This window comes from Pristis pectinata, chromosome 1 (assembly GCF_009764475.1).
Source record: "Pristis pectinata isolate sPriPec2 chromosome 1, sPriPec2.1.pri, whole genome shotgun sequence".
Taxonomy (NCBI): Eukaryota; Metazoa; Chordata; class Chondrichthyes; order Rhinopristiformes; family Pristidae; genus Pristis; species Pristis pectinata.
In genome coordinates this window covers 36,773,105-36,786,329 of record NC_067405.1, presented here as the reverse complement: position 1 = coordinate 36,786,329, position 13,225 = coordinate 36,773,105, and the positions used below count along the sequence as shown (strand labels likewise).

The following is a 13,225-nucleotide window of genomic DNA, read 5'->3' as shown; positions in this document are numbered from 1 at the left end:
ACACTCATCCTTCACAATACCCTTCATGCACTCAACATTACTGCAACCTTGCCTGCCCATGCCTTACATCTGAGAGACCAAGTACTCAACGATGATGTGCACAATAAGCAACTCTTAAGTATGTTACCAACAAACTCATTTTTCCTTTCGGAAGAAGGTCATGTATGCTTTTCACAGAAGGCAGCCACTGGAGAAAGCTGAACTGACCTGCATGTTCTCTAGCCTGTGGCAATGCATCTGCAGGATAAAACTTATCTAGATTTAATAGTCTCTTCTGAAAGTCTTGAGGCAAATGTAACAAAAGGTTCAACACATTGTAAGGAAAGCTCGCTCCTGCAGTAGTCGGTTCTGAGGATTTACTGGAGGTGCCTACAGCTGCTATTTTCTTAATTATTGTTTGGGTAGAAATGCTGAAGAGAGAAAAATTCTTTATTGTCAGCTTCTCAGTTAGAATACACCTGGAAATGGTATTAATTATCTCTCCTCAGAGCATTTGTGAAAAACATATGAATAAAATTACAATGAAGTAAATAATTCATGCTTTACAATAACAATTTTTTTATATGAGATTGCTCATTCAGGGGGAATTACACCTCCAGCTCCCAATTGTAATATAAAAAGGAAGGCACTTGTATTCGTATACTCCCATTTGCAAGCATGTGATGTTCTAAAGTGTTTCATAGCTTAATAATTGTACCAGAAGTCAGTGTTTTATATAAGCGAGTGTGGCAGCCAAGTCCTAAAAGCAGCAATAATTTGCTCTAGTCCTGAAGGTAACCCATAATTTTTACTTCAAAGGTAAGTTTATTTAACAATCACTAAGCCAAGCTGAAATTTTAAAAGAAATACTATATAATATGTGGATTGGTAATAGCTAGTGAAAATGAATGGGAATATACTGAAAATAATTGAGGCATCAGAGCATTACAGTTAAGAATCCATTGCTAATCTAAGGAAAAGGGATAGATACAAACATTGCTTATAAATAAATTTACTTCAAATGAATTTCCTCCTTTTTGACCTACTGAACGAATGTGTGTTTTGCACCAATGCCAAATCAGGGGTCACTAACAAAAAAAATCACAAAAATAGAACATCCTCACTTTAAGAAACTGCTATCATGCTTTTCTGCTAGTTACAAGTGGTAGAACTCCCTTCCACAATCATAGTGAAAATTAAACTGAAAGTGAACACTCCATGGCAGCCACACAAGTTTCCATGGGGATGAGGGAAAGTGGAGGGAGAGGGAGGAAATTGGGATGTTGGAGTACATGGGGAGAAGTCAGAGGTAAAACTAAATTTGAGGGGAGGTGTAAGGAGTGCATATGGGTGGGATGAACCCCTCCCAGTATGAAACTCCATGCACAGATGCTGTAAACTTAATCAGTGCTGCCTGTTTGCAGAAGGGCAGCACACATACAGTAAATCAATGTGGGAGAGTCCATGCTTATAAAATCCATGTCCCAGAGGAGACCCTTTAATTCATACATAGTTCTTGATCTTATTTTCTTCATGATCTATTCCATTTTGAACAGTGGGAGAGTAATGGAGGTCACAGGTCGTGACCAATTGATACAATTTCTATCAGTATGTCAGAGATACATTGTGTGCACAATGATCATGTCATTACATCAGCATTTGGGTGAATCACAACAGTAAGTAGTTGATCCTATTTCTTAATGCACCCAGAAATAATTCTAATGTGCATAAAGTGCTTTTCATATACTAATATAATATATCAAAACAAACACTGATGTGGTAAACAATCCTTTGTTTATTCCAACTGCAATTATGTCTGCTGTAGCTCATTTTATAATATTCTTGCCTGAGTCAGTGGGTTATGAGTTCAAGTCCAACTCCTGAGACTTAAGCACAAAAATTTAGTTTGCCACCTCCAGGTAATATTGAAAAAACAAAGTCAGAGTTGCCATCTTTGTTTGAAATATTACACTTGGGCATAGCGTGTTATGTTATTGAGACATAAAAGATCCAAAGGCACCGTGTAGAAGTGAGCTGAGCAGTTTTGATGTTTTGATCAATACTTGTTCCTCAATTAAAAAGCTTGTCTCCTCATTATTACACTATTGTTTGTTTTGACTTTCTATACGCAAATTGACAGCTGTGTTTTCTGCATTTCCAATATTGAGAACAATTCAGAAAGATTATGGTGTATTAGGTTTTGTGGCATCTTGTGGTAATGAAAGAGAACTTATATAAAATAAATCATCACTTTTATTTTTATATACAATAAATGGTTCAGCCGAGAAAGGAAAATTTGCATCTATATAGTACATTTTCATACCCCAGGGACAACCTGCAGTAATGTACAGCATTTTTTTTTCTTCACTGTTGTCACTATTCAAATGTAGTAAACATGACAACACAGCAAGCTCCCATAATAGCAATGTTATAATAACTGGATAATCTATGTTTTTATCTGGTGTTAATTGCTAGACATGTTGTCTTGGATGCTGGAAATAATTCTCCTGGTTTTCTTGGAATATGTTCCATGGGATCTTTCATGCACGTTTAAGGGGCAGAAGAACCCCGCGTTTAACATTTCAACCAAAAGCCAACATCTTCAGCCGTGCATTACTCCTTCCATGCTGCACTAGAGATTTATCCTGGATTTTTTGCTGAAGTATTTAGAATCCATATTCTGGCTCAGAGGTTAGAGTGTCCACATTGCGCACAACTAGACTATTAGCTTCTTCTGGCAATATGTACCAGAAGTTCTCAGACTGAGTTCCTGTTGTGTTGAGTTAGCTGAGAGTTCAAATGTGGCATTAGAATGGCCTCTAAGTTTTTAACTATGGTACATGGAAAATGAGTCAGAGTCCTTGCTGACGATTCAATCTGACAGTTCCTGCTAGAATACCACATACAGTGAGGACAGCAGGTTGAAGATGGAACAGTGATGTTATGATTGATCAGCCACCGGCAAACATTGTTACAGAGGATAAGGTACTAGCAGATTGGCAGCACTCATTTAAGTGCAAATGCTTTCAGGAAATGAGGAAAGACAATTTGAAAAGGGAAAAATGAATTGCAGTCCAACAATTAAAAATGGGAGCAAGTTGCATTATCCAGTTCTGTTAATGAGACAAACAGTGGTCCCTCAAATGAGATATCCCAGAAACCTGATAGACAAATTCAGTAAAGACAAGGTTAAAGGGACACTTACGTGCATCTTTGGCTGGTGACATATGATTTAAGCCGTCTGGAGACAGCAAGGATTTTTCTTCATCAACGAATTCAAAGTTTATAATGAACATTATGACCACTCCTTCTTCGTTTTTCACTGGAATTATATGGGTGTTGCACAAGAATGTTGATCCTAAGCAATAAAAGAAAGATCAGAGGTCAAGTCCTTTTGAAGAAAAACTAAACAAAATCCATTTCAGAAATGAATAACAGTGTAAAATTTCATTGTCTAATTGTTTGGCTTCATAAATGCTAAACAATCTGTGTAATTATTGAACTGTTTTAAAAAAATTTAAGGATTGTTCATGACAGCAATTTTACTTAAATACTGAAAGGAATGCACAAGAACCTTTCAATGACAATTTAGACATCAATTTTCAGAAAAAATTAATGTCAATAAATTTTATTTTCCTTCTTCATTTATTCATAGGATTGCTTTTCTGTACGCTGAGATCCTGTTAATGTGTATCTACTTTGAAATGTACAGTGAGAATCACATTGATTGTGAGTCTGACTGATGTGAACTAGCTCTAACAATCTTCATGCTCATTGTGAATTTCAAAGGTATGCCTGAAGGACATATTCATGTGACCTATGCTGTCAAAATGTAACAAAGTGTTTATCAGGTTTGATTCAGGGTTCACGACTTTGCTCAGATGTCAATGATTTGTAAGTTCTCCTTCAGGGTTAAGAGCATTTTCTCAAACAGCATAAAGCATACCATTGTTTTGGGATTTGAGAGGAAACAGAAGATGTAGATCTCATACTGTTGATAAGACTTTTCTAAAAGTTAGTCACCAGATAATGGAAAGTATCACTAAGCAAAGATAATACTTTCCATCTTGTTCCTTAGTAACACTTGAGAGTGAGCTTTTATTTTGATTTTCCTTGTTGTACAAACCATCATGTCTTACAAAAATACTGTTATTACAAGCAAGTGTTCATTGACAGTTAACTTTCATTGATTCAGATGGAAGCATAATTATCAGATTAATAGAGCTCTTTGACCCAACAACACATGCAAATTTATTTGTTGGCCAATATCTTTATGGAAGCTGGTAGTACTGTTTATTTTCCATTAAAAATTGCACTTTCCAGATAAAGGGACAGAATCTTCAAGATTATAATCAAGATCATGCTACATCTGCTATAATCTATCTGAACTAAATAATAACAAAGTGGATCTTGCTGTGTAGCTATTTGAAAATATAGTTCTGTATGCGCAACAGATATGAAGTAAGGGAATATTTATCTGTTTCTAATATTAATTCTGTAAATTAATGACATGCAATTACTGCAGGAAGTTTCTCATTATATATTACATAGGATACTCTAAACGCTTGATATGCAATGGAATGGAATTTTGTAATCATTTCAGTTCAGATTAGGTCAGAATATTTTCAAGATAAAAATAAGTCCATCAGTCACAGGGAGGACGTGCAAACTCCACACAATCAGTCCTGGAGGTCAGGATTAAATCCAGATCACTGAAGCTGTGAGGCAGCAGCAATACCACTATGCCACCCAGTGTCTTTGCCACATGATCTGGACATTGAAAATATTTGTTTACCAGTTACTTGGTAGTTGCATTGCCTTGCAACTGTCTGTGTGAGCTTTTACATTGATTGTGTTTGCAACAGTAGGGAAGTAGCGTTCGTGTGTTCAAGACACTTGATATTAGAGCACAGGGCCCCAACTGAGGTTTAAAGAAAGAGGGGAAATATTTAAAAGGGACCCAAGAGTCAACTTTTTCACACAGAGAGCGGTGAGTTAATGAAACGAGCTGCCAGAGGTGGGTATAATTATTACAGTTAAAAGACATTTGGACAGGTACATGGATAGGAAAGGTTCAGAGGGATATGGGCCAAATGCAGGCAAATGGGACTAGCAACTTGGTTGGCATGGATGAGTTGGGCCGAAGGGCCTGTTTCCATGCAGTTGAGACCTATGACTCCATGATCAGCTTTTCAGGATATGTAGGGATAGGCAATAAATTTGAGCCCATCAGAAAAGTCCATACCTAGAGAATGAAAGAAGGGTTCAGTTCAAATCATGTGAATTATTTATATGTGCCTGCCACTAGTTATCTTGAGTTGTTACAAAAAATCCTAGTTGAAACAAAACTAAATTACTTTAATGTTCTGCCTGCATATTTAGCTCGCTGTATTTTATAACCATAAAATAAATTGGACCCATAAATTGCCTTTATAAACCATTTAATTTTTGGTCTGGTGATTTATATGGTTATTCGAACTACTTGATGCATATTGCATTTTGACAAGCTAAGTATGTGACTTATCCTGATGTATTGGTTATTTGGCACTACAAAATGAAAAAGGGTGATTATTTTCCCTTATGTATGTTGTAAAGATTTGTTTTATAGAATCAGAGAGTCTTACAGCATGGAAATAGGCCCTTCGGCCCAACTGATCCATGCCAACCAAAATGTCCATCCAAGCTAATCCCATTTGCCTGAGTTTGGCACATATCCCTCTAAACCCCTCCTATCCATGTGCCTGTCCCACAGTGTTTTAAAAGTTATTATTGTCCCTGCCTCAACCATTTCTTCCGACAGCTCATTCCATATACGTATCACCATCAGTGTAAAATAGCTGCCCCTCAAGTTCCTATTAAAGCTTTATTCTCTTTCCTTAAACCTATGCCTCTAGTTCTTGATTCCCTAATCCTGAGAAAAAGACTGAGTGCATTCACCCTATCCATGCCCCTCATGATTTTATGCATCTCTATTAGCTCACCTCTCAGTCTCCTGTGCTCCAAGGAAAAATGTCCTAGCCTGTCCAACTGTTCCTTATAACTCAGTCTCATGAGTCCTGCTAACAGGCACAGTCGTGTAGTGGTGAGCATAACACTACTAAAGTGCCAGCGACGTGTTCAATTCCGGCTGCTGTCTTTAAGGAGTTTGTACGTTCTCCCCGTGTCTGCATGGGTTTTCTCCGGGTGCTCCGGTTTCCTCCCACATTCCAAAAGACCTACAGGTTAGGAAGTTGTGGGCATGCTATATTGGTGCCAGAAGTGTGGTGATACTTGCAGGCTGCCCCCCCCCAGAACACTCTACACAAAAAGATGCATGTCACTGTGTGTTTCGATGTACATGTGACTAATAAAGATATCTTATCTTATAAATCTTTTCTGCACTCATTCCAGTTTAACAACATCTTTCCTGTAGCAGGGTGGCCAAAACTGAACACAATACACCAAGTGTGGCCTCACCAGCGTCCTGTACAACTGCAACAACTCCCAGCTTCTATACTCACTGCCCTGACTGATGAAGGCCAGCATGCCAAAAATCTTCTTCACCACCATGTCTACCTGTGACTCCACTTTCTGGGGAAACACGTACCTGAACTCCAAGGTTCCTCTGTTCTACATTACCTCCAGGGCCCTGCTGTCTACCAAGTCCTACCTTGATTTGACTTCCCAAAGTGCAACACCTTTAACTTATCTGAACTAAACTCCATTTGTCATTCCTTGGCTCACTTACCCAGCTGATCAAGAATCCCTTGTAATGTTTGATAACTTTCTTAACTGTCTATGATACCACCTATTTTAGTATCATCTGCAAACTTACTAACCGTGCCTTGTACATTCTCATATAAATCATTGATGTGGATGACAAACAACAATGGGCCCAGCGCGAACCCCTGAGGCACACACACCACAAGTCACAGGCCTCCAGTCTGAGAAATAACCTTCAACCATCACTCTCTGCTTCCTACCATCAAGCCAGTTGTGTACCTAATTAGCCAGCTCTCCCTGGATTCCATGCTCTCTAACCTTCCAGAGCAGCCTACCATGTGGAACCGTATCAAAGGCCTTACTGAAGTCCATATAGACCATGTCTGCTGCACTTGCCTCATTAGCCTTCTTGGTCACTTCATCAAAAACTAAATCAGATTCATAAGACATGATCTTCCACACACAAAGCCATGTTGACTACCTCTTAATCAACCCCTGTCTTTCCAGATGCACGTATGTTTATCCCTCAGAATCCTCTTCAGTAGCTTACCTACCACAGATGTTAGGCTTACTGGTCTACAGTTCCCAGGATTTTCTTTGAAGGTCTCCTTAAAAAAAGGCACAACATTTGCTACCCTCCAGTCTTCCGACATCTCACCTGTGGCTAATGATGATGCAAATATCTCAGCCAGAGCACCACAATCTCTTCTCTAGCCTCCCACAGTGTTCTTGGATGTACCTGATCAAGTCCTGGAGATTTGTCTACCTTCCTATATTTTAAGACATCCAGCACCTCCTCTACTCTAATGTGGACTATCCCCAAGATATCCCCATTAATTTTCCCTAGTTCCAAAGTTCCATAACTTTGCACCTAAATTTGTACACATTATTCTACACATTATAAATCATTAACATGGATAAGACAGTCAATAATATTTGGCATTATCTCTCCAAAGTTTCACTGAGATGTTAATAGCTTTACTGTGAGTTTTATGTCATCATACCGAAATCAAAATTTGCTGCTGCTTTCATTGAATGGAAGGGGTAGCTGAAACCACAATGGAGCACATTCTATTGAAGACAAATGGATTGCAGATTATTGTAATTGTTTTCAATAATGTTAGTTTTGCCCCCCAAAATCTGTATCAATATCAATTACACCACATCTGAGCTCTTTTTTATTTTCAAAATTTTTCCCAACATCAGTAGTGGGAAAAATGTCAGAGTCTATTGATTGCGATATCAAGAGACCATCTTATCATACTAAGAGACCGTTCAATAGTCTTCATGAAAGGGATGTCATACTTCACAACCTGTTTGAAGTTCTTTGAGAATGCAACTGGTAGAAAAGCAAGAGAGAAGCAAATGGATGTGATGTATTTCGATTTTCAGAAGACCTTTGATAAAGTGCCATATAAGAGGTTCATATACAAACTTAAAGCATATGGGGATAAAATACTGGAATGGATAGAAAATTGGTTTACGGACAGGAAACAAAATCTTTTTGTGTGGCAGGCAGTGACCAGTGGGGTACCTCAAAGATCAGTGCTTGGGCCCAAGGTATTCACAATTTCTGACAATGATGTGGATGAGGAAACTGAATGTAATATTTCTAAATTTGTCAACAAGTAGGTGGCATTGTGAATGGTGAGGAAGATGCAGAGAGGCTTCATGGTGAGTTAACCAAATTGAATGAGAGGGCAAATACATGCCAAAGCAGTATAACATGGATAAATGTGAATTTATTCACTTTGGTAAGAGAAACTGAAAGGCAATGTTTTACTTAAATGGTGAAGTATTGGGAAATAGCGACACACAAAGCACCTAGATGTCCTTATAAACTAGTCACTGAAAACAAACATGCCGGTGAAACAAGCAGTTAAGAAGGTAAATGATATGCTAGCCTTCATTGCAAGGAGATAATGAGTACAGAAGAAAAGTTGTCTTGCTACATTTATATGAAGTCTTGTTGAGATTACACCTGGAGTAGTATGCAACTTTAGTTTCCTTATCAAAGAATGGGTATACTTGCCTTACAGGGTGCAATCAAGGTTTGCCTGACTGAGTCCTGGGATGATGGAACTGGCATATAATGAGAGATTAGGTCAACTACATCTGTATTCACCAGACTTTAGAAGAATGACAGAGGATCTCTCTGAAAGGTAGTAAGTTCTTGCAGGGCTTCAGAGGCTAGATGCAAGAAAGATGTTTCCCCTGACTGGTGGTCCTGAATCAGAGGTCAATGTCTCAAGTGTACCAGTAAGTCATTTGGGACTGGGATGAGGAGAATTTCTTCACACAGTGGGTGGTGAACCTGTAGAATTCTCATCCACAGAAGGCTGAGGAGACCAAGTTGTTGAATGTACTTTGGAAGGATATGGATCAATTTCTTGACACAAAAGGATCAAGGGGCTTGAAGAGAGAGTGGGAGAATGGCATTGATGGTACAGAGGATTAGCTATGATCATCTTGAATGGTGGAGCAGGTTTGAAGGGCCAGATGGCCTAATCTTGCTCCTATTCTCCTATTTTTCTATGTTTCTATGCTTAATTTAGGACTGTACCTTCATGCTACAGGTTAATTCTTCAACCACAATTCAAAGCAATTAGACACTAAAAGCTTAGAAAACTATTATCCTAAATCCATTTTATTTGTTCAGTGGATTTACTCATGGCGTATATAAATGAAAACATAATGAAAAATACATGCTGCTACTGATTCTGAATGATGTTACCTTGAGTTGTTTTTACAAACATGTAAGCTTTATCCATTCTTTCCAAATATAAGGCAGTGAAATGGAAAGAATGCTGGGACCTTAATAATGCTCATACCGAATACCCATAACTTGCAAAAGGCTCCTCTTCAACCCATGGTATTTCCTACTTACATTGTATGCATTCCATGCCTATTTTCAAATTCTTAAAATTCATGGCATACGTATATGCCATGCTCCTGGAATCTGCAAACAGTCGAGTTATGTCGAGAGAGCAGACAAGCTAATGGAAAGAAGGGAGAAAAATAAAACAGGAAAGCACAGAACAAGAAACAAAGTCTATTAATCATTGAAATAATATTGCTAAAAGATCCATTGTGTAGAAGATTAATATGAAGTTGGGTTCACACACTGCGCTTGTGTTCAAATTAATTCCAGATACTGGGATGGAAGTCTTTTCTCTCTGTCGACTACAATGACTTTATAAGCACTGTTTAAGGATGACTACTTTCCAACAGCATTCCTTTTAGGATGAGCACAATTAGACTCAACTTGCTCTTGAAATAAATTATTTATGGTATTCAGTAGTTTTTTTTCATTCTAAGTGGAACAATTGTTATGTTTCAATTGGATTTGTGCATAAATTGACACAGTTTACATAATTAACCACTTTATATCTAACATCTTGGAGATCTATAAGAATTCTATTAAGGTTCTCAGGAAGGGTCTTTGAGCTAAAATGTTTACTGTTTCTTTTTGCACAGATACTGCCTGATCTGCTGATATTTTCTTGTATTTTCAGTTTTTATTCTTATTAGGATTTGGCTGTATTGCACTGGGCCCAGCCAATGCCTTGTGGCCAGAAAGACTTTTCACTATCTCCAAATATCTCTAATGATCATTTAGAAATTTAAAAATTTAAATAATTTAAGGAAGTTAAAATTCTTAGGAAAAATGAAATCACTTAAAACACATTTAACTGGTGCAAATTAATTAAAATCATTAATAATAATTAGAATAAAATTAAAAGTACAAATCACTTATCTTTTTAATGAACGTTGGTGACCACATTCAATTGCTGATGGCTGACAAAGAAAACTAAAGAGCCAGATGGGAAATGTATCCGGCCTATTGGCTCAGTGAGTTACAAAGCATTCCTGACTTCAAGGGCAGAACAAGAGGTCAGATACACCCACATGTGGCTTCCACCATGTTTTGTACTTTTGCTCTGTCGTGCAAAGACATGGAAGCCTGGAGAGTCCTAACATGTGCACTGCTCCCTTTGTGGAATGTCCATCTTGTGATCCTGCCTATTGCTCAAAGGTCTATTGCAGAAATGTTGTTTCAAACACAGAAGAAAAATCCCCTTTATGATGTGAGTTAAGGTGCCAGCAATACAGCAGTTTTTCTTAAATGACAATTAATGGTATACTTAAAATGGAACCATGGTAAAGTTGTTTAATCCAAAGACCCATGTAGAACCATGAGTTCAAATACCAAGATGTCAAATGGGGAATTTAAATCCAGTTTGTTTAATAATCAGATTTTTGTTTTGAAAGCTAGTACTAATTATGGTGTCCAGGAAACTTCCTTTTTGTTGTAAAATCCCGTTTGGTTTAGAACGTCCTTTGGGGAAGGAAGCCAGCTGCCCTTACCAGGTGCAGAAGGGCAAGTGCAGGTGGTGGATGGGGATACCACCATCTGCAAGTTCCCTCCCAAGTCACATGCTGTTCTGACTTGGATATGCAGTATATTACCTTTCCTTCACTGGACTTCTCTACCCAACAGCACTGTAGGTGTAACATCATTGCAAGGGCTGCAGAAATTTAAGACAAATAGTTACCATCACCTTCTCAAGGGCAATCAGAAATGGATAATAAATAGTGGGCTTTCTAATGATATCCAATGAATTGAAAAATGGTTATCTGAGCAATTGTGAAACTGTACAGTTAGCCACGGCTACTATAATAAAGTTTATGGGTCAGAATTATGAGCAGTCGTGTTGATTTTAGTAAAAAGCTATTGGCTATCTGTTTAGCAGAGTATATTATCCCATTTCTTTCAGAAGCAATGAAGTGACACTTAATTTGACATTTATAACATTTGATTTTGGCAACAGTACAAGAAGGATTAACACTGATTACAGATTTTACTAAATATATGTAATGCCACAGTTATTGTATGTAAATCAGATCCTCCAAAAACAATAGTGAGAAATGTCTTTCAGCATTCACCACTATAATGGTGAAAACCTGACAGCATTTTCTGGAATATAAAAATACAGGTCCAGAAATTGTAAAATTATTCTGGATCCTTCACAGGGTGATTTATTTTCCAATGCTCTTCACTGTCATCTAAAGGTATCAGTGAAGTGATCAGAATTTTAAAATATAAGCTAGAAACGCTCATCAAATTAGGAGGCATTGTGGAGAGAGAAACAGAGTTTGTGATTCAGATTAATGCTGTTTCATGAGAACTCGGATCTCTCGTCAGTTATGATGAAAAGTCACTGAGCTGAAACATGCCTGTTTCTCTTTTCACAAATGCTGCCTGACCTGATGAGCCATTTTCTGTTTTACTTCAGATTTCCAGCATCTACAGTAGTTTATTTTGTAACAAGAGTTTTAGCTGTGTAAAAATTATTTTGTTATGATTCAGAGTAAGAGGAACATGTTTTCAAACAGTATACTAAAAGATAATTCAGCTTTACGACTTCTCTACTCATAGAAAGCTAACTTTCTATTGCCATTCCTTCAAATAATCAGTTCAAAATTTTATGGCCTAGAAATACAGTGCCAGTTGGTAAAGTTAAATGTTTTATAATGTAGTTCAGTGTATTGTACCTGCCTCTGAAATTAATTCATTGATGCAATGGATTGAATTTTGGAGGAAAGGTACAATGTACTGATGCCATTACAAGGCACATTTGATGTGACCAACTGGGATAAACTTCTATTAGTTGTTTATTAAAACAGTAAAAACAAATCTCTTTGAAAACATTGACTTAATTTCAGATATCTTTTAAAAACTTTTTTTTATTTCACACTCTGAAAAATGTTTTAAAATCTTAGTTAGGAAATTATCTATTTTATTTTTTGGTTTGTTGTCTGTGAAAATGTTCAATGTGTTTGGCTGCTCAGCCTGCATGATGATGTCATTGCTTCTGAATTCCAGAGGTCCCTTAGAACTGGCTCCTGACAGCAACTGACATCAGAATAGAAGTCTTGCCACAGAGCTTGCCAGTTCTTTGTGGACAGTGTTCTTTGAAACAAGAGAGGACCATTGTTTTAAAACTGTCTGCAAAATCCAAACCAATGCACTGCATATTGCACAGCAGGATTTTTTTTATATTCATTCAAGGGATGTGGGCTTCACAGGCTGAGCCAGCATTTAATTGCCCATCTCTGGTTGCCCTTGAGAAGGTGGTGGTGAGCTGCCCTCTTGAATCGCTGCAGTCCTTGAGGTGTAGGTATACCCACCATGCTGTTAGGGAGAGAGTTCCAGGATTTTGACCCAGTGACAGTGAAAGAGCAGTCTGTCCAAGTCAGGAAGATGTGTGGCCTAGAGGTCAACTTCCAGGTTGTGGTATTTCCATGCTTTTGCTGCCCTTGTCCTTCTAGCTGGTAGAGGTCATGGGTTAGGAAGGTACTGCATGGTGTCAAGTGTTGTTGAAGCTGCACTCATTCAGGGAAGTGAGTATTCCATTACATTCCTGATTTGAACCTTGTAGATGGTGGACAGTGGACAGGCTTTGGGGAGTTAGGAGCTGAGTTACTGCCGCAGGATTCCTAGCCTCTGATCTGCTCTCGTAGCCACATTTTGTATCAGTTC

At 37.9% G+C, this 13,225-nt stretch overlaps 1 protein-coding gene across 1 annotated transcript in view; it reads right to left on the bottom strand.

The window, feature by feature from the left end:
* LOC127568975 (potassium voltage-gated channel subfamily H member 7-like) overlaps nucleotides 1-13,225 on the bottom strand; it is a 361,581-nt gene that overhangs the window by 143,871 nt on the left and 204,485 nt on the right. Inside the window, exon 4 of the mRNA XM_052013243.1 lies at nucleotides 3,181-3,337. Coding sequence (XP_051869203.1) covers nucleotides 3,181-3,337 — 157 coding nt within the window. The remainder of the gene's footprint in view (nucleotides 1-3,180; nucleotides 3,338-13,225) is intronic.